Source organism: Lactuca sativa, chromosome 6 (assembly GCF_002870075.4).
Source record: "Lactuca sativa cultivar Salinas chromosome 6, Lsat_Salinas_v11, whole genome shotgun sequence".
In the NCBI taxonomy this organism is placed as follows: domain Eukaryota; kingdom Viridiplantae; phylum Streptophyta; class Magnoliopsida; order Asterales; family Asteraceae; genus Lactuca; species Lactuca sativa.
This window is the reverse complement of record NC_056628.2, coordinates 39,755,123-39,774,434: the sequence shown is the minus strand read 5'-3', so window position 1 is coordinate 39,774,434 and position 19,312 is coordinate 39,755,123. Positions and strand designations below refer to the sequence as shown.

At 35.7% G+C, this 19,312-nt stretch overlaps 1 protein-coding gene across 1 annotated transcript; it reads left to right on the top strand.

Moving 5' to 3' along the window:
* Positions 1-5,514: 5,514 nt before the first annotated feature.
* LOC128126777 (uncharacterized) lies at positions 5,515-18,193 on the top strand. The gene is made up of 5 exons (XM_052764888.1): positions 5,515-5,592; positions 5,683-5,842; positions 17,723-17,733; positions 17,851-17,905; positions 18,003-18,193. Exons 1-5 carry the CDS (start codon positions 5,515-5,517, stop codon positions 18,191-18,193), a joined length of 495 nt encoding a protein of 164 aa, XP_052620848.1.
* The last annotated feature ends 1,119 nt before the right edge of the window (positions 18,194-19,312 follow it).

Genomic DNA, 19,312 nt, shown 5'->3' with positions numbered 1-19,312 from the left:
TGTTGTATATTCATGCTACATACCTATATGTATTTATTTAGGACTTTATAAACAATTCCCTTATATATAATATATCTATATGTATTATAGGTTTGTTGTATAATTTGTGTAATATATATATATATATATATATATATATATATATATATATATATATATATATATATATATATATATATATATATATATATATATATATATATATAGGGAAAGGATCAAATGAGAACACCTAAAAGGTTGAGAACGCTAAAACAAGTATATTCATTTGTGATTCCATGTATTCATTTGTGGAGAAATGATAAATTTTTACGCACAATCAACATAAACATGCTTTTTCTCTTCAATTAAAATTTAAGGCGTAAAAATTTATCATTTCTCTACAAATGAATACATGAAATCGCAAATGAATATACTTTGTTCTTGCGTTCTCAATATTTTTGGTGTTCTCATTTGATCTTACTCCTATATATATATATATATATATATATATATATATATATATATATATATATATATATATATATATATATATATATATATATATATATATATATATATATAAAAGCTCATATTTTAGGAAATGTAAAGTTCTTAATTTGTTAACCTCAGTCTCTAAATCTCAAAATTGACACATAATGTACATTTATGAACTATATAAAGAATTGGGGATCTATATAAAACAAGTGTCCAAGTTTGTCATATCTTTACTATTATATAAAACATATAAAGAATTGGGGATTTATATATAACAAGTGGCCAAATCTGTCATAACTTTATCTTTACTATTATATAAAACATATTATACTTTTTGATGAAATTTAAGAGGTACAAAACCAAATACATGTATATTCATTTGTGATTCCATGTATTCATTTATGGAGAAATGATAAATTTTTACGCACAATCAACATAAACATGCTTTTTCTCTTCAATTAAAATTTAAGGCGTAAAAATTTATCATTTCTCTACAAATGAATACATGAAATCGCAAATGAATATACTTTGTTCTTGCATTCTCAATATTTTTGGTGTTCTCATTTGATCTTACTCCTATATATATATATATATATATATATATATATATATATATATATATATATATATATATATATATATATATATATATATATATATATATATAAGCTCATATTTTAGGAAATGTAAAGTTCTTAATTTGTTAACCTCAGTCTCTAAATCTCAAAATTGACACATAATGTACATTTATGAACTATATAAAGAATTGGGGATCTATATATAACAAGTGTCCAAGTTTGTCATATCTTTACTATTATATAAAACATATAAAGAATTGGGGATTTATATATAACAAGTGGCCAAATCTGTCATAACTTTATCTTTACTATTATATAAAACATATTATACTTTTTTGATGAAATTTAAGAGGTACAAAACCAAATACATGTTATACAAACATGTTATGCTTGTTACTTAATTGACATCATATACGTTTTTCTATTCCTTTTATGAAAAACCCTCTTCAATCTCTGACAAATGAACGTAACTGCCAGCCTCTTGAAGCCGTCGCTACCTACACCCTCCTGACACCGTCAGTTTCAATATAAATTTTTATTTGATTTAGGCAGTGGAGGTTTCGCAGTTGCAATCTAGATGTCAACTTCATGTCGAACCTGGGGCTCACAAGAAAGTCGTAAGTGTTTGTTTCATCCCATTTGGTATTGATTTGTATCAATGGTTGTTGGCATAGGATTGCATGTGCATATGGATAGGTCGAAAACGAAGCTAGATATTTTAATTGACGTCTTATTCGTCGAGATTTTCTTTGTTTGAATTTCAATTTCTCAGGATACTCTATAAGAATAAGTGAAAGACCCACACTTTCATATTTGACAACTGTTACTCCAAAACATGCTACATGCATATTCACAAATAATGTTTTAACATTGATAACTTGTTTACAAACGACCGGATACAAACCAACTATTAGAAAGTGTTATATATTACACAACTACCTAGGATACTATACTTTTATACATACATGATCCCTAAATACAAAAGTAATATTATAACTATTCTAAACCTTCCAACAGTATACGACTATACTGGTTACTTATCTCCTGCAATTTGTTAAACATTGAGAGGGGTAAGCGGTGACGCTTAGTGAGTTCAATAATAGATGCAATATAACGTTATGCCAAAAGCAACGAGGAACATGGAACACCAAAGGCATATGTGTATCATGTGACAAGCTTTCAATATCAATTAATGATTTGATTTAAAGATATACAATCAATAAGACATAACAATTTTCATACTAGATATACATCAATAAAGCTTCAGCCCAAATGGCACAGAAGACATACACTTTCTGATTAAACATTTTGGTAGATTTCAGGGTTTTAGCCCTGTCTAACCTTCTGCTAATGCCATAAAATAGAAGTCGTTCTCTTACGAGACATGCTCTACATGGCCAGAGGCTACATACCAGTACCACCGTGAATTCAAGTCCTTTCACTGATCACATGGTCACAGGTACAACTTTTGCTACCATAATAGCATGAAATAATAACACAATATAATAACACGGAAAAGCACATAGCACATATAACACATAACATACAATTGTTCTTATATATTGAACTCACCGTGAATTAGTTGGGGGTTAAAATAGTAATTTGTGCAGCACTTCGTTATAATAGATAACTTTCTTCGCTGAAAACCAGGAGCTTTACTGAAAACCGGACCCTGCAAGGGTTGAGCTTCAAACCGAAAAGATAAATTACTCGGGCTCTTCGGGCACTTCGGGACGTGTTTCGGGTGTTGGGAATGATCCCGGGGCTTCAGGGGAAGTTGAAATAGCTAAAAATTGGATTTAGGGGTAAAAGGTGTGAAATTTCCAAAATTACCCAGGAGGTCTCGCACCCTTTATATAGGTGCGAGCCTCGAATCCGAAGCAAGGAGAAGCGAGCACGTGGCTCGCATGCGAGGGGGGGAGAGAGAGATGGCGAAGCTCAGAAGGCGCCAACGCTTAGCCACGCATCGGATCAGGAGAGGACTGCGCCTTCGGTGCGAGGTGGCTGTGACACGCGTCGGACACGCGTCATATCGCATGTAGGTGACGTGGCCGAACCCCAGCCATGCAAATTTTCTCGGATTTCAGATTTTCTCGGTTTTTGTGTCCGAAAATTCTAAAGTCCATAACTTTCACATATGTGCTCCATTTCTGACGTTCTTTATATGCACGCGTAGGTGAAATTATGCTCTACAACTTTTGTTTAGACTCCGTTGGCTAATTTTGATTTATTTTTAATAGACGGGACGGGAAAATTCGTTAAATATTCATAACTTCTTCATCTGATGTTCATTTTCGTCTGTCTTTTTACCGTTGTACTGCTATTGATGAGACCTTCGATTCTCGTTTAGGTTGCGTCGGCTAAAAATCACTCGATCTTTATTTCGTGTTTTTAGCTGTCTACTGCTATTCCGAAACTTAGAACAATCATAACTTCTTCATACGAAGTCAGATTTGGACGTTATTTTTATGAAAATTCTCAGTTTAACAAATACTACGACTTTCATTTCAACCACCAAGGCAAAAAAGTAGTTAATCAAAAACTCACTTTTCACGTCATTCAGCGACGTGCCGGTTTTGTCGCGGATCTATGATTGGTCATAACTTATTCGTTATAACTCGGATTTCGATGAGGTTTTCGTCTAATTGTTTCTAATGAGATTCTTTACAACTTTCATTAATAAAATTTTACTTATTTCAAATTATATATTTTCATTAAATTTCGATATTGACTTTTAATCGGAATCTCATAAGACTTCCAATATTTTCTGATTGATTCTAAACATAATTTTACTTCATTTCTAGTAAAAAGTATCCGTTAGAACTCAATTACTCAAATTCATATAATATTTCATAATATTATTTATTACAAAACACGATAACTAAACGTGTATGTTACAATAAGCCCTAATTTAGTTCATGGTTTCTCATGCATTTTCACTCTTGCCTACTTGAAAGTCTGGATTCTAATTTTAAATCAAAGTGATTAGACAGTTCATTTTGGCTATTTTATGCAATTATTTGGCATGATTATGTATACAGTATACTTGCTTGCCTATGATAACCTATAATGCTTTAACATATCATCCTTCTGAGACATGCCTCTTCGTGTCAAAATGAGCACTACATCTGCCTTCCTATCTGTAACTGTGAGTTATGTAATGTGTACCATGAGTGGCATAATAATTCCCGATATAATGTGTATTCTTTTTCTTCTCAAATCTTTCTGCAAACCATATTATTTTCTATGACTACAAGAATTTCTTGCCATTTCTTTTGGCATTAACAACTCTTCAAATTTCCAAATATTCAAAATTATTTATCCATAACATTTATGTATATGGGGCTGACAGCTGACAGCTGACTAACATAGGAAATCAACATTTGAATGTTTATTAAACATGATGTTTTGTGTTTATTCATAGCCAAGAGTTTCAAGGAAGTTATTCTATTGTTTTTTTTTCCTTATCAATTTCTTCTTGGTAATGCATGGTCAAGAAGCTGATGTTTTTATATCTTTTTATATGTAGAAAAGATTAATGTCCGTATGTCAAGCATTACAACCAATTATATAAACTCAACTTGTGAAAATGTGTACTTTTTGCAGCTTTTGGCAAACGATCCAGCATTAGAGCGCTTCAAATCATATAGAAAAGGTGCCTCACGCATCAGAAGAATTGGAGATTAGCTCACTATTGCAGTGGTAGCTGGTATGTTAAAATCTAAAATTGAAAAAGAATAAAAAAAAATTAAGTGGTTTTGATTATTTTAGCCTACATAAAATTGTCGTGGTAAGATTCACAGATGTAAAGTTGTTCTAAAGAAAATAAATTTCACGCATGTAAAGTTGTTCTAAATATGTCTATAACCTGATCTATTCTAGGATGCTATTGTTTTTAAGAAGATATGTTCTATACTTGGAGGAGACATTCGTTTCATGCTATGCAGTGGTGCTCCTTTAGCTGCAGACACACAACGCTTTATCAATTATCTACATTGCGTAAGTATTATTACTCTATTACTAATATATTAATATACATATTGTGTGTAAATGGTATTTTTTTTATTTCAGGACTCCAATTGGGCAAAGATATGGGCTCACAAAAACATGTGCTGGAGATGCTTTCTCTAAGTTTAATGATCCTTTGTATTTTTAGTCCAAAATGCATGTGAAAGCCATCAATCGTTAAGGCTTTAAAGGCAAGAACATCAATTTACATTCATGAAACAAAGATTCTGTCAAATCCAAACGTAGATTCACTTTTTCATCATAAAAGACTACATAATCTGCATAAATCTATATACAGAAGCAAGCGTTTATTAAACCAACAAAAGCATATTTACCGAAACTTTATCTAATCACGTGGCTGCTAATGTATTTCCACACATGAACGCTTTCTAAAACAAACTTTGTTAATCCTATTTTCCATTGATACTCACAAAATATTTGTATCTTCTTCATCATGTTCTTCCCCGTGATTGCAAAGGGTGTAAGGTTCAATGTCGAAAAGAAGCAAGTTGGAAATTATTACTCTACAAAGGTAAGCTATAAATTTTAAATATTTCCAAGTAATATCACTGAATTCACCTTTTTCCAGGATTATTCATTATGATTCTTGATATTATTTAAGATATGGAGCTTTACCATGAAAGCTCCATGCTGCAAGCATGTAATTGTGATTCAAACAAATCCAAAGAATTGTCAGTATTTGTTTATTAGTGGGGCCCAAAAGAAGGTTGAAGAGTTTGAACCTGAAGATGCAGAAACTATGGTACTTCAAGTTGAGGAAGGTTAGTAATTAGTATTAATATAATAATGTCATCAACTTTCACAAATGATTTATAGGATTAAGATCCATTTTAAAGCTTGTATCTATTTTTTGTTTCTAGTTTTATGAAATACGAATAAGATTTAAAACATGTAGCTTTAGTAAAACATGTGTTTCTTTTTCTTCAATTCTTCATTGTTTCTCTTTGTTAAGTGTTTATCTCATAAAAGTTGTAACAATCTTTGTTTTGGGAATTTTAATTTAATATTGATGAAACATTTTTTTCAATTCTAAAGCTAAAGTGACATTTATACCCATGCTTATCGTCACTAATGCTACAAATTCTATTTAGAATACTTAATTAGTGTAACATCTCGAATTTCAGAAGTACGATTTCAGAGTTTAAAATTTAATTTTGAAGAAGGGACTCGACGAGTAGGTACGCTTACTCGCCGAGTCGGAGCGGGTTTGGGTCTCGAATTAAGTGACCAACTCGCCGAGTCGGAAGCTGGACTCGACGAGTTGGTGTTGGAATGAGAAAAACCTGAATCTTAGGGTTTGCACCCTATTTAAAGGACTTAATGTCCTCCCCTCAGCTCCCTTATCCCCCTTTGAGATCCAGTAAACCCTAGATCGTGTGTATAAGGCCATTTGAGGGAGATTGAAGCTTTGAGAGGTGTTCTAGTGGAAGAAACTTGAAGATCAAAAGGGTTTACTGTTGGGTTTTGAGCAATCTAACACTTCCTAAGTGTGCATGCAACCCTAATAAACCTTGGATCTATGTTTGTCTAAATACATGAAAAATAATAATTTTCCAAGGTTCATAACCTATCTAACATGGCATGGGGAACATTTCAACATAAAAGAGTTAGAAGAGATTACATACCTTTTTGATGAGTTTGATTCTTGAGGAGTTTGAGGGCCAAGCACCAATAGTGTGAATGCCTCAAATGGAATCACGAATCACCACAAACACTTGGAAAACTTTGAGAGAGTATACACACTTGCAATTTTCGGCCACACACAAGCACACACACACTAGTTCACTAGTTTCCATTTCATGCACCATAAGCATGCTTATATAGTGTACATGGTTAGGGTGAAACCCTAATAACCCATGACCTTTCCTTTTCCAAGGATCCATGGGTTAAAAGCTCCATGAATCATCCATGGACTTCCATCCAAGCCTAGCCCATTAACAAATGAGTGTTAGCCCACACCATATAAAACCAATAGCCCATAATCTAATTAGTCTTTCTTTTAATCTCTAAATTAATTCATAATTAATTTAAGACTAAGACTAATTAAATAACATAACCTCATATTAATATATTATAACTTATAATATATTAATAAACATATGCGTATAACTCTCATAAAATTATCCATAAACTGTTCGGGTGAAATGCAACCCAAATGGATCATGCCGGGTCGGGTCAAGTATATACCAAATAAGTTATGGACTTAGACACCTTATCCAACAGACTCCCACTTGGATAAGTCTAATAACTCTATTTGCCTATATAACTTCAGGAACCAACCAACAATCGTAGCTCTCGAAAACTCTGTTGAACTATGAAGCGCCATTTTAAGACAAGTGATCATTTAATCCTCTGTTCTCATGATATCAGCCGGACAAACACATGGAACTATGTCTTGCTTATTGTCTGGCAGTTGTTTCTCGATTTCCGATTTGTTTGACAAAGAACTTTACTGAACACATCAGTTTAGTTCTGACCGGGCCCGGTACATGGGTCAACACAAAATCATTGAGGGGCCCAGATATCGCTTCTATTTCTAGAAGGAACAGATAAACTTCGACTCATATGCTTGTTCTACTACTTGTTGAATTGTACACAAAGGCACATTTTATAACATCAAGTTACTGATGCGTTTACGTCCAATCAATGCACAACCAACTCATAGGTAACAACTCATATCTCTAGGTTTGAAGACTTATATGATATTATCGTCTCACGATCACTCGAGATAAATTCCATGAAGTGATACAAGTGAGCGTGGGTTTATACCAATACTCATAACTTATGAGTACTCATGAATGTTGTAGTAACCATTGTCATGTCTAAACACCTTTAGCCATCTACAAACCCAATTCATGACAATCTTGATTCATACCTACTTCTGACGTATGACCGATTGTGGAAGTTTGAATAAATTAATTATTCTGGAAGTCAAAACATGCAAAACTGAAACAATGGTAAATAATTGACAATGACAGTAACACTTTACTCATAAATAAATCACAAATTTTATTCATCATCAAATGTCGATTACATTTTACAAGTTTCAGGAAAACTATCTAATCTGTAAAACTAATATCGTCCCTCAGCCCGATGCGCCTCGCATGCTGAAAATGCTTAACCCTCGTCAGTCCCTTCGTAAGGGGATCTGCAGGATTCTCATCCGACGATATCCTCCTTGTCACGAGGAGTCCTTCTTCAATCTTGTGTCTTATGAAGTGATATTTTCTGTCAATGTGTCGGGATCTGCCATGATCTCTTGGTTCCTTGGCTAAGGCAACCGCACTATTGTTGTCACAGAAAATCTCCATAGGTTCCTTAATAGCTGGTACAACTCCAAGGTCTCCGATGAAGTTCTTTAGTCATATCGCCTCCTTCGCTGCTTCACTCAGTGCTATATACTCTGATTCACAAGTCGAATCAGCCACTGTCTCCTGCTTGGAACTCTTCCAAGAAATTGCCCCTCCATTTAAGGTAAAGACCTAGCCCGACTGAGAGCGGAAGTTATCCCTATCAGTCTGAAAACCAGCATCATTATACCCTAATACTCTCAAGTCATCACTCCCACCAAGGGTAAGGATCCAATCCTTAGTCCTCCGCAGATACTTGAGAATGTTCTTTACCGCGGTCCAATGAGCCTTGCCAGGGTTCCCCTGATACCTGCTGACCATGCTCAAAGCAAATGCCACATCAGGGCGGGTACAAGTCATAGCATACATGATCGAGCCAACAGCGGAAGCATACGGTAATTGGCTCATCTCAGCTATCTCTGCCTCTGTACTCGGACTCTGAGTCTTACTTAGTTTGGCATTGCTTTGGATCGGTAAATCTCCTTTCTTGGAGTTCTGCATGTTGAACCTTTTCAACACCTTATCCAAGTAGGTGCTCTGACTAAGTCCAATTAGTCTTTTACTCCTTTCTCTTAATATCCTTATCCCTAGGATATAGGCAGCCTCCCCTAGGTCCTTCATAGCAAAGCACTTCCCAAGTCAGGACTTAACCTCCTGCAAGGTTGGGATGTCATTTCCTATAAGTAGTATGTCATCCACATACAGTACCAAGAAGCTAACTATACTCCCACTAGCTCTGACATACACGCAAGACTCATCTTCACTTCTTGAGAAGCCAAACTCCTTGACCTTCTCATCAAAACAAGGATTCCAACTACGAGATGCTTGTTTTAATCCATAAATGGATTTCTCAAGCTTGCATACTCTATTAGGGTACTTTGCACTGACAAAACCCTCTGGCTGGTTCATGTACACATCCTCAGCCAACTTTCCATTAAGGAAAGCGGTTTTGACATCCATTTGCCATATTTCATAATCATGAAATGCTGCAATGGCTAGCATAACCCTAATAGACTTAATCTTTGCTATCAGCGAGAAGGTTTCATCATAATTAATACCCTGAGTCTGAGTAAAACCCTTCGCAACCAGTCGAGCCTTATAAGTATGCACTTTTCCTTCCATGTCGGTCTTCTTCTTGAAGATCCATTTGCACCCGACTGTTTTACGGCCTGGTACATTGTCAACCAAGTTCCAAACTTGATTGTCATACATGGACTGTATCTCGCTGTCCATAGCCTCCTTCTATTTAGCAGACTCCGGGCCTGCCATGGCTTCCTTAACACTGCTAGGTTCATCCAAATTTACCAGTGTACTATCGCTGATAAACGTATCACCTTCCGTAGTAATATGAAACCCATAATAAAACGAAGGTGTGTTCCTAACCCGTGTGGAACGCCTCGGAGGTACAGACATGTCAGCTTGCTCAACAGGAGTTTCCTCCTCAGGTTGATTGCTAGTGTCTGAGGTTCCTTCACCAATTGCTTCTTGAATTTCTTCAAGATCAATTTGCCTCCCACTGTCTCCTTGGCTTATAAATTCTCTCTCACGAAAGACCCCTCTTCTCGCTACAAAGACCACATTCTCACTGGGTCTGTAGAAGAGGTAACCGAAAGATTTCTGTGGGTAGCCGATGAAAATACACCTTTCACTTCGGGGTTCGAGCTTATCATGAGTTTCACGCCTCACGAAAGCCTCGCAACCCCAAATCTTGATGTGGTTCAAATTGGGAACCTTCCCAGTCCACATCTCATGAGGTGTTTTGGTAACCTTCTTTGTAGGGACTAGATTAAGGATATGGGCAGCAGTCTCTAAGGCATACCCCCAAAAAGAGATTGGTAGCGAAACTCGACTCATCATAGAGCGAACCATGTCCAACAAGGTTCGATTACGCCTCTCAGCTACACCATTCAGCTGTGGTGTCCTGGGAGGAGTTAATTGTGAGACAATCCCACACTCCTTAAGATAGTCAAGGAACTCGGTACTAAGATACTCACCACCTCGATCGGATCGAAGCATCTTAATGTTCCTGCCCAATTGATTTTCTACTTCCTGTTTGAATTCCTTAAACCTTTTAAAGGTTTCTGACTTATGTTTGATTAAGTAGACATACCCATATCTACTAAAATCATCAATAAAAGCCACATAATACCGATTAGCATCCCTTGTGGCGGTTTTGAATGGCCCACATACATCAGTATGTATTAGGTCCAACAAACCCTCACCCCTTTCACAAGTTCCAGTGAAGGGTGATTTTGTCATCTTTCCAAGTAGACAAGATTCACAACTATCATCCGATTTAAGGTCGAATGATTCTAAGACTCCACTCTTTTGGAGTTGGCCTATGTGTTTCTTGTTTACATGTCCAAGACGACAATGCCACAATGATGCTTTATCTAGGCTAGTAGAAGAATCAATATACAACACATTATTTCCTAAGTTGTCTACAATCGACACAGTTTCATACACACCATCACAAGGTAACGCTTTAAAATAAAACACATTTTTAAAGAAAGCATTAATACCACCACATTCATTATCAAACGAAAAGGTAAAACCTTGTTTGTACAAAGCATGAAAAGAAATAATATTCCTCGCCATTTCAGACGAGTACACACATTTATTCAAATCTAATTTTAACCCATTATTAAGCAACAAAGTATAAACTCCAATCTTGGAAACAGGTGAAGCCTTCCTATTCCCCATGATCAAGTTTATCTTCCCGTGCTCCACATCCTCACTTCTTCTTAGGCCCTGCAAATCAGAACATATGTGAATACCACATCCTATATCAAGCACCCAAGAGTTAGAATATGTTGAGTAATTAGACAATATAGTGTAAATACCTGCATGGGTGGGTTTCACTTTCCCATCCTTTAGATCCTGCAAGTACTTAGGGCAGTTTCGCTTCCAGTGTGCCTTTTCATGGCAATAAAAGCATTCAGCATCCTTGGGAATGGCAGAAGGAGTGACAGAACCGCTCTTGGTCTTCGATGAGGAGCCTTCAAGAGACTTTCCCTTGGTACCCTTCGAAGGGTGCTTCCTCTTTTTCCCTTTGCCTTGCCCGATAGCCAAAACATGGGTAAATGTTGGAGTAGGAGTAGTAGAGGTAACAACCGCTTTGCCCTTAAGACCGGTTTCAACGGTCTTCAAGAGTCCTTGAAGCTTGCTGAGGGTAACTTCCTCCTTGTTCATATGATATGTCATACGAAAATGGTCATAACAAGAAGGTAAGGAGTGCAAAATGATGTCAATTGCCAACTCCTCAGGGATGTTCACATTCAGCTTCAGCAAACGGTCCACATACCTTTGCATCTTTTGCATGTGAGCCATGATGGAATCACCGTCCTTCATGCAGGTAGTTATTATGGAGGAGATTATTTCATACCACTCCTGACGAGCACTCTGATGGTACCTTTCCATCAGGTCTTGGTGCATCTCAAAAGGGTAGAAATCTTCATATGACTTTTGGAGCTCAGCTGTCATCGTGGCCATCATGATACATGCCACCTTAGTAGCATCTCTCTCATGTGTCCTCAATTCAGCGATGTCCTCAGGAGTAGCAGTAGACTCATCAAGCTCTTTTAACTCCTTATCGAGGACATATTCCTTGTCCTCATAATGAGTAACCATCCTGATGTTCCAAATCCAATCCATGAAGTTGGATCCATCAAAGATGACCCTCCCACAAAGATTCATGAGAGAAAAAGAACCAGTTGGGTTAGAGCCTGAAGCATTAGTGTTGGAAGACATCTGAAAGAAGAAGGCAATTTTAGATTAGATATATAGAATCCTTAATAAGACACCCAAATGTAATATTAAGGCTAGGACCCAATCACAATACATTATACTTAGAAGAGGGATGCCGTAATCTAAGTAATAATATATTTGAAAGGTAGGTGAATGACGATTCACCAATTTCCACCATGAAAAACAAAATGAATTATTAGGTTTTAATTGGATTTGAAATTCCTAGATTCGTTTGAGATTCATTGAGCTTTTCAATGGCATGTTTCAATCTCGATTGTGCCCTTCAAGTTTTGTGACCGGGATGCCGAGGATCACAAAACAAGGTGTGAATAACCATGCTAATTCACTTGGTACCCTTAATATTATCACCTAATCAATGTGCCGGTTAACCACACACGCTCCATTGATCTATGAAAAACATTAAGTCACCCTTCGTGATCCTTACTAGTCCAAGTTAGTGTGCCGGTTAACCACACACGCTCCACCAACGACTTGGTAAGGTACAAAGTGTGAATTCCATGGACTAGCACCATGTTCACATTTTTCCTAAAATAACTAAGATTGGGAATTAAAAAAAGGTTTAGTTACTTTATAATAATCATTATACTTTTAATGAGGATTTAAAGTCATTGTCCTACCCGTTCGGCTAACGACCCTCCACCAGTCAAGCAAGCGGTGGGTGAGAGTGGACACCCATTAAGTCGCCATTTTATAGGCAACAACCTTATACCCACCTTATAGACCGGCTTCGTGAATGAGGCCTACTAACGGTAGAACGACTTATTCTTATACATATATATAATAATTAACCTTAATGTTATAAATAGTATAAGGGTTGAATTTTAACTATTAAAACTCTAAGGGTTGGAATTAAAGTTTATTAAAGTGTGTGAAACTTTACAAATTCCAAAACTTGAGGACAAATTTTGTAACTATCCAAAACTTTTCATTTCATAACTTATGAATTAAAGGTTCATAAAAATGAAGACTCTTCATTTTCATGTAACTTATGTGTTTAAATGTGTGTGTTAAAGAAAGTGACCTTTGGATATCCATAACTTGAGAACAAATTATGGACTCCGTTAAAACACATAAATGATCAAGAATTAATTCTAAACAATTCAGCAAATAATTCCTATCATCTTCTAAATTCATAAGAACATGAACATGATCATCAAAATTTCAAGAATTATATGAACACATAAAATCATGGAATTTTGATATATGCTATTGTAAATGGATTAGAACAACCATTACACCAACTAAAACAAGTTTTAAAACACCAAAACAGTTTAGGGTAATGTTTCTAGTCCATTTCCAGCAGCAAAAGTCGAAAATCTGCACTCTGTGGCTCCTACTCGTCGAGTGCATGAACCTACTCGGCGAGTAGGTTGAAGATACACATGAACTCGGCGAGTCCCCCCATGGACTCGGTGAGTTCATCAGGCAGACAACAAGTTTTTCGACTTTTTCAACTATTTTGCATCAAGTATCAAACAAGCAAACCTGACTCTGATACCATTGTTGGGTTTTGAGCAATCTAACACTTCCTAAGTGTGCATGCAACCCTAATAAACCTTGGATCTATGTTTGTCTAAATACATGCAAAATAATAATTTTCCAAGGTTCATAACCTATCTAACATGGCATGGGGAACATTTCAACATAAAAGAGTTAGAAGAGATTACATACCTTTTTGATGAGTTTGATTCTTGAGGAGTTTGAGGGCCAAGCACCAATAGTGTGAATGCCTCAAATGGAATCATAAATCACCACAAACACTTGGAAAACTTTGAGAGAGTATACACACTTGCAATTTTCGGCCACACACAAGCACACACACACACACACACTAGTTTACTAGTTTCCATTTCATGCACCATAAGCATGCTTATATAGTGTACATGGTTAGGGTGAAACCCTAATAACCCATGACCTTTCCTTTACCAAGGATCCATGGTTTAAAAGCTCCATGGATCATCCATGGACTTCCATCCAAGCCTAGCCCATTAACAAATGAGTGTTAGCCCACACCATATAAAACCAATAGCCCATAATCTAATTAGTCTTTCTTTTAATCTCTAAATTAATTCATAATTAATTTAAGACTAAGACTAATTAAATAACATAACCTCATATTAATATATTATAACTTATAATATATTAATAAGCATATGTGTATAACTCTCATAAAATTATCCATAAACTGTTCGGGTGAAATGCAACCCAAATGGACCATGTCGGGTCGGGTCAAGTATATACCAAATAAGTTATGGACTTAGACACCTTATCCAACATTTACATCAAGAAAGTAGTGCAGATCTAGAATCTACTGCAGTTTTGGGCATATCTTGGAGGTTATGAGCTGTTACCTTTCCTTTGTTGCTTCTAGATTTATTCTTGAATCAGATTTGGGGCCATTTTGGTATGATTGAGATCCACTTTGGGTTTGGAGTCCAAATCTGAGATTTTCTACTTCAGATCTAGACTTGTATTGGTCCAGAAAGTCATAAAGCATCAGTTATTGAATTGTTGGTGAAGCCCTTTTGTCTAAAACCCAAGCCCTAGTGTGTTTTGGGCCTATATCTCTTTGGTTTCACGTAAAGTTTGCAACTTTATGTGAGGGATAGATTGTATAAGGGTGGGTCTAAGGATTGGAGCCTCAGCATGGCTCGAAAAGCCTCTGAATGGATTGAGAACTGGAGAGACTCGGCGAGTCACATGGGTGTACTCGACGAGTTGTATGAACACGTGCATGGACTCGATGAGTTGGAAGAGCAACTCGGCGAGTCTGTTGAAGATTGCCTTGAACTCGGCGAGTCAGGTCACAGAACCCCAACCTCTTTTGGTTAAAGCCTTGGATTAGTGAGTCGGTTGGTGACCCAGTGAGTTGGACAGGATGGGACTCAGAGATCGTTGGACTCGGCGAGTCTTTGGGCCACTCGACGAGTTAAGTTGTGTTATGAGAGTTTTCTGGGTAAGGGAACCTGGCGAATCGACGGGTTGACTCGGCGAGTAGATTCAACCAGGAAGGTTGACTTTGACTGAGGACTTTGACCTTGACCAAGAGTTGACCAGTTTGACTTCCAAGGGTAATTTGGTAATATTGGTATTTATGGAATTGGTTCTTTGGTAGTGTTCAGTGGCGACGATCGTGTCGGAGGTCGGAGCAGCTGGGTCTTATCTTTTCAGTCAGCAATTTCAGGTGAGTTATCCTCACTATATCAATAGGGTCTAAGGCACCAAGGCCGTCCCTTTTAGTTGTTATCTTGGTTACAGTATGCTACATATGGTTATGATCTGTTAGATTGGTATCAGAATAGACAGTATGTTGTTATGCTCATGTGATCCGTTGGGATTGATATTTTAGTGACCTGGTTAGGTCGATGCCTTGGTCATGAGAGATTGCTATGATCGATGATCTATGAGATAGTTATATCTAATATTTGTACTTGTATTGTTGATGTCCTTATTGATCTGTTAGATCGGCGTCCTGGTAATTAGGACAGTATTATGTCAGTGACCTGGTTTAGGTCGGTATCCTGGTATATAGGATGATGTTATGTTAGTGACCGGTTAGGTCGATATCCTGGTAAGGATGATGCTATGCTTTACGATCGGCTAGATCGATTTTTTTGCCTATGGACTGTTATGCGATTACCTGTTATATGTACACATGGTTATTTGCTTGATGTTTGGGTTGAGGCGGTCCTGCTTTGTGCTGAAGGCCAACATACCCTACGAGTGGTCCGGATAGATTGTAGGCCCATATGGCGGTCCAGTCATACCGAAGGCTCGGATAGATCCAGATAGACTGAAGGCCAGGATCGGGCGGTCCAGTCATACTGTAGACTCAGAGAGTGGACCAGGTGAACTGAAGGCCTCTTGAGGGCGGACCAGTCACGTTGCAGACTTGAGAGGCATGGCTGTTTTGTATTGTGATACAATATGTTATGATTATGGTTGTATGTGGTTGGTATTTTGGGGGTAACTCACTAAGCTTTTGGGCTTACAGTGCAGTGTATTATTTCAGGTACTTCAGGAGATTATGGCAAGGCAAAGACGTGATCGTACCGCTCCTCGTATTTTATGATTCATATGATATGGTTCTGGGGGATGCTCTGATGTTTACACTTAGAGCTCGAAAACAGTGTGTAGGGGCAATATGGTCCTAAAACTGTAAAAATTGAATTTTATTAATATAAAAATAGTGTGCAAGGCAATATGGTCCTAAAACTATAAAAATTGAATTTTGTTAATATAAAAACAGTGTGCAGGGCAATATGTTCCTAAAACTTTAAAAATTGATTTTTTTTATTATAAAAATAGTGTTAAGGGGCAATATGGTCCTAATATGAGGATTGCAGTGATTTTCAGTAAGGTAAATCGTGTGAGTTCGTTAGCAATTGAAAAGGTGTAACCAATCTCTTACGTTCGGATAAAAAAATAGAGATAAAATCTTTTGTCTAACTAAACTTCAAATTTATTACTGATTTTAATTTTTGGATTAGTGAAATTATACAATGAACTTGTTTTAAGAACTATAATTGTAGAAAGAGAGAGGATTAAGAAATGAGTCTGACACCAATGTTTAATGCAAAGAGATCCAAAAGACTCATCATACTTCTGATTTATTTTGACCCTTACATATATGTTTCATTAAATTTTATTTTTTGGATAACTTGCAAATTTTTAAGATTTAAAAAATATCTAAGTTTCTATAAATAAACTGGGTTGGAAGAAACAAAAAGTATTAATTTTTTAATTGCTCATACAAACAAACAGTTTAGTGAATAAAATAAAATATGAAAAATTAGTTTGATTGTCAACCACTCATACCCGATCTTAAAAAGGTAATCGAAACATTTTTTTTTTACTATTTTTTAAGCTGGTTTGTTGGAATTTTTAGATTTTTTCCATAATATAAGAACAAATATGAAATTATGAACGATTACTAATCATTATATTTGCTTTTAAAAACTATAAAAATCTATTCCCAAGGCAAATACCAAAATTAACTAATATATGCTTCCCGATTAAAGTTGGTTCATTCAGCTATGAGTAAGTGGGATTTCTATTTTTGAAATTTTCATAGTTATAGTAATATAAAATTAACTAATTCAAACCTTTTTTATAATTATTATCCTATTTACATTAAACATTTTAATTTCAACCAAGTTAACCAACATAATGTTCAAACCGATGATGGCGGATGCAACTAACATTAGACTTATGCCAAGAAGAATCTTTAATTTTGTGTGAGACATTTTGTGGTTGATTTTCATATTTTCAATGTGTGTTTATTTAAGAGTCGACCTATTTTGTTGTCAAACATTTGTTGGTGAATGTTTTTTTATTTTTATTTTTTGTATTTTTATTTTGGATTTGACCTTATATTAATTTAAGATAAACTTTTGGTGATAGTTTTGTCTAAGGTAGGTTTTATATGGTGAATTTTTTTGTGATAGTTTTACCTAAGGTAGGGTTTTTGTGTTTATTTTGAATTTGATTATATATTAATTTAAGATAATTTTTTGGTGATAGTTTTATCTAAGGTAGGTTGTTAATGTTAAAAGCATTAGGTTATAAGATTCAAATTTCCAATTCCTCTCCTACGCCACTCTTATCTTATACCTTCTAATAAATTCTTATTCTTTAAATTTTTATTACAGTATGCAATGAGGATTATGGAAAAGGAAATTGAAAATCATGATGTTTGCCAACATGGTACTGATTAACAAAGAGGTATACAAACACACATGTATGTATTATATATTTAAATTCATATTATGTATATATTCATCAAAAAAAATTATTATTGTAGAAAACCGAAAAAGATACAATAGCAACTATTATGCAAGAGAGAAGGAGAACAAAATGAGAAAGATAGCTAACGATGAAGGAACCAGCCAATTTACAACACAGTTGACAGACAATGCATTGGAGACGGTTCAAGTGGCTACTATAAGTGCGGCTCAAAAGACGAGTACTTATAACAAAGAATATTATCAGTGAAGAAAGGAATGAAATAGGCTAAGAGCAATTAGAGTATACCCCCTCCATCAACAAAGAAAGGAACGAAATAGGCTAAGAGCAGTTAGAGTATACCCCCTGCAGGAGGATCCATATGATTTTGTTTACAAAAACATCCCTATGGAACATCATGTCATAAAAGTTCAGAATCCCTATGTTCATTGTGGAGAAAAAATAATACAATTTGAATTCCCTACCTTTTGTTGCATGAGTGGGAAGACAAAACTAGCAGACTCCCCTATTCCCACATAATTTCTCCAACTATTCACAAAGAAAGATCGACTAGAAGAGGTTTTCAGGTACAACATAAGGGTGTATAACTCAAATTTTTCATTCACATCATTGGGTGTCAAGGTGGATAAAGAATTGGCGAATATGACTGATGGAGTGTATACTTTTTGTGCGCACAGAACATTCTATCATAATATTGATCAGCTAATTCCAAGGGAAGGCGAGTCGAAGTAATTGCAGTTGTACTTTTATGATGGTCAAAATGAATTATCAGATAGAGAGGGAGAGAGAGAGAGAGAGAGCTAAGCACCCGAATATGGATAGAAAAATTATTGAAAAACTTACTCATGTTCTTTCTTCGAACCCATATGTTAGAAAATTTTGACGTCTTTTAGATCTAGGTTCGTTTGACGATTATAGAGTGACTTTGAATGCATCGGTGGAACTTGACTAGAGGGCGTACAATAAGCAGGCTACATCTGAGGTGTGAAAGCTATTACTTATCTTTATGTTATTTAAAATAAAATGTGTCATATTTATTACGAAAGATATACATATTTTTCACGTTATTGAACCACACATTTACAGAGGTTGTTGGTGTTTGGGTTGAAGTCAATGACAACACATTGCATATAAGACAAGTATTATTATGTATGGGAGGTCAAACCATACTAAAACAATTCAACCTCACTATAGTTGTTATCATCCATTGTCTTATCCTTTGTTCTTTCCCAACGGAGAGTCTGGATGACATCCTAAAATACCAAGACAGGGAGTCTCCATAGATGAGATTATTACTGAAAATGAAAACGCTGACGACGATTTTGAAGATATGCCTTAAATTATATTTTACAATTTTATTACAAATAA

What these genes read in the sequence shown, in the direction of transcription:
- LOC128126777 (XM_052764888.1), top strand. Translation starts at nt 5,515, where the DNA reads ATGTTCTTCCCCGTGATTGCAAAGGGTGTAAGGTTCAATGTCGAAAAG. An exon ending in GAAATTATTACTCTACAAAG is followed by an intron (nt 5,593 to 5,682) that starts GTAAGCTATAAA and finishes ATATTATTTAAG; the next exon opens with ATATGGAGCTTTACCATGAA. An exon ending in TCATGATGTTTGCCAACATG is followed by an intron (nt 17,906 to 18,002) that starts GTACTGATTAAC and finishes TTATTATTGTAG; the next exon opens with AAAACCGAAAAAGATACAAT.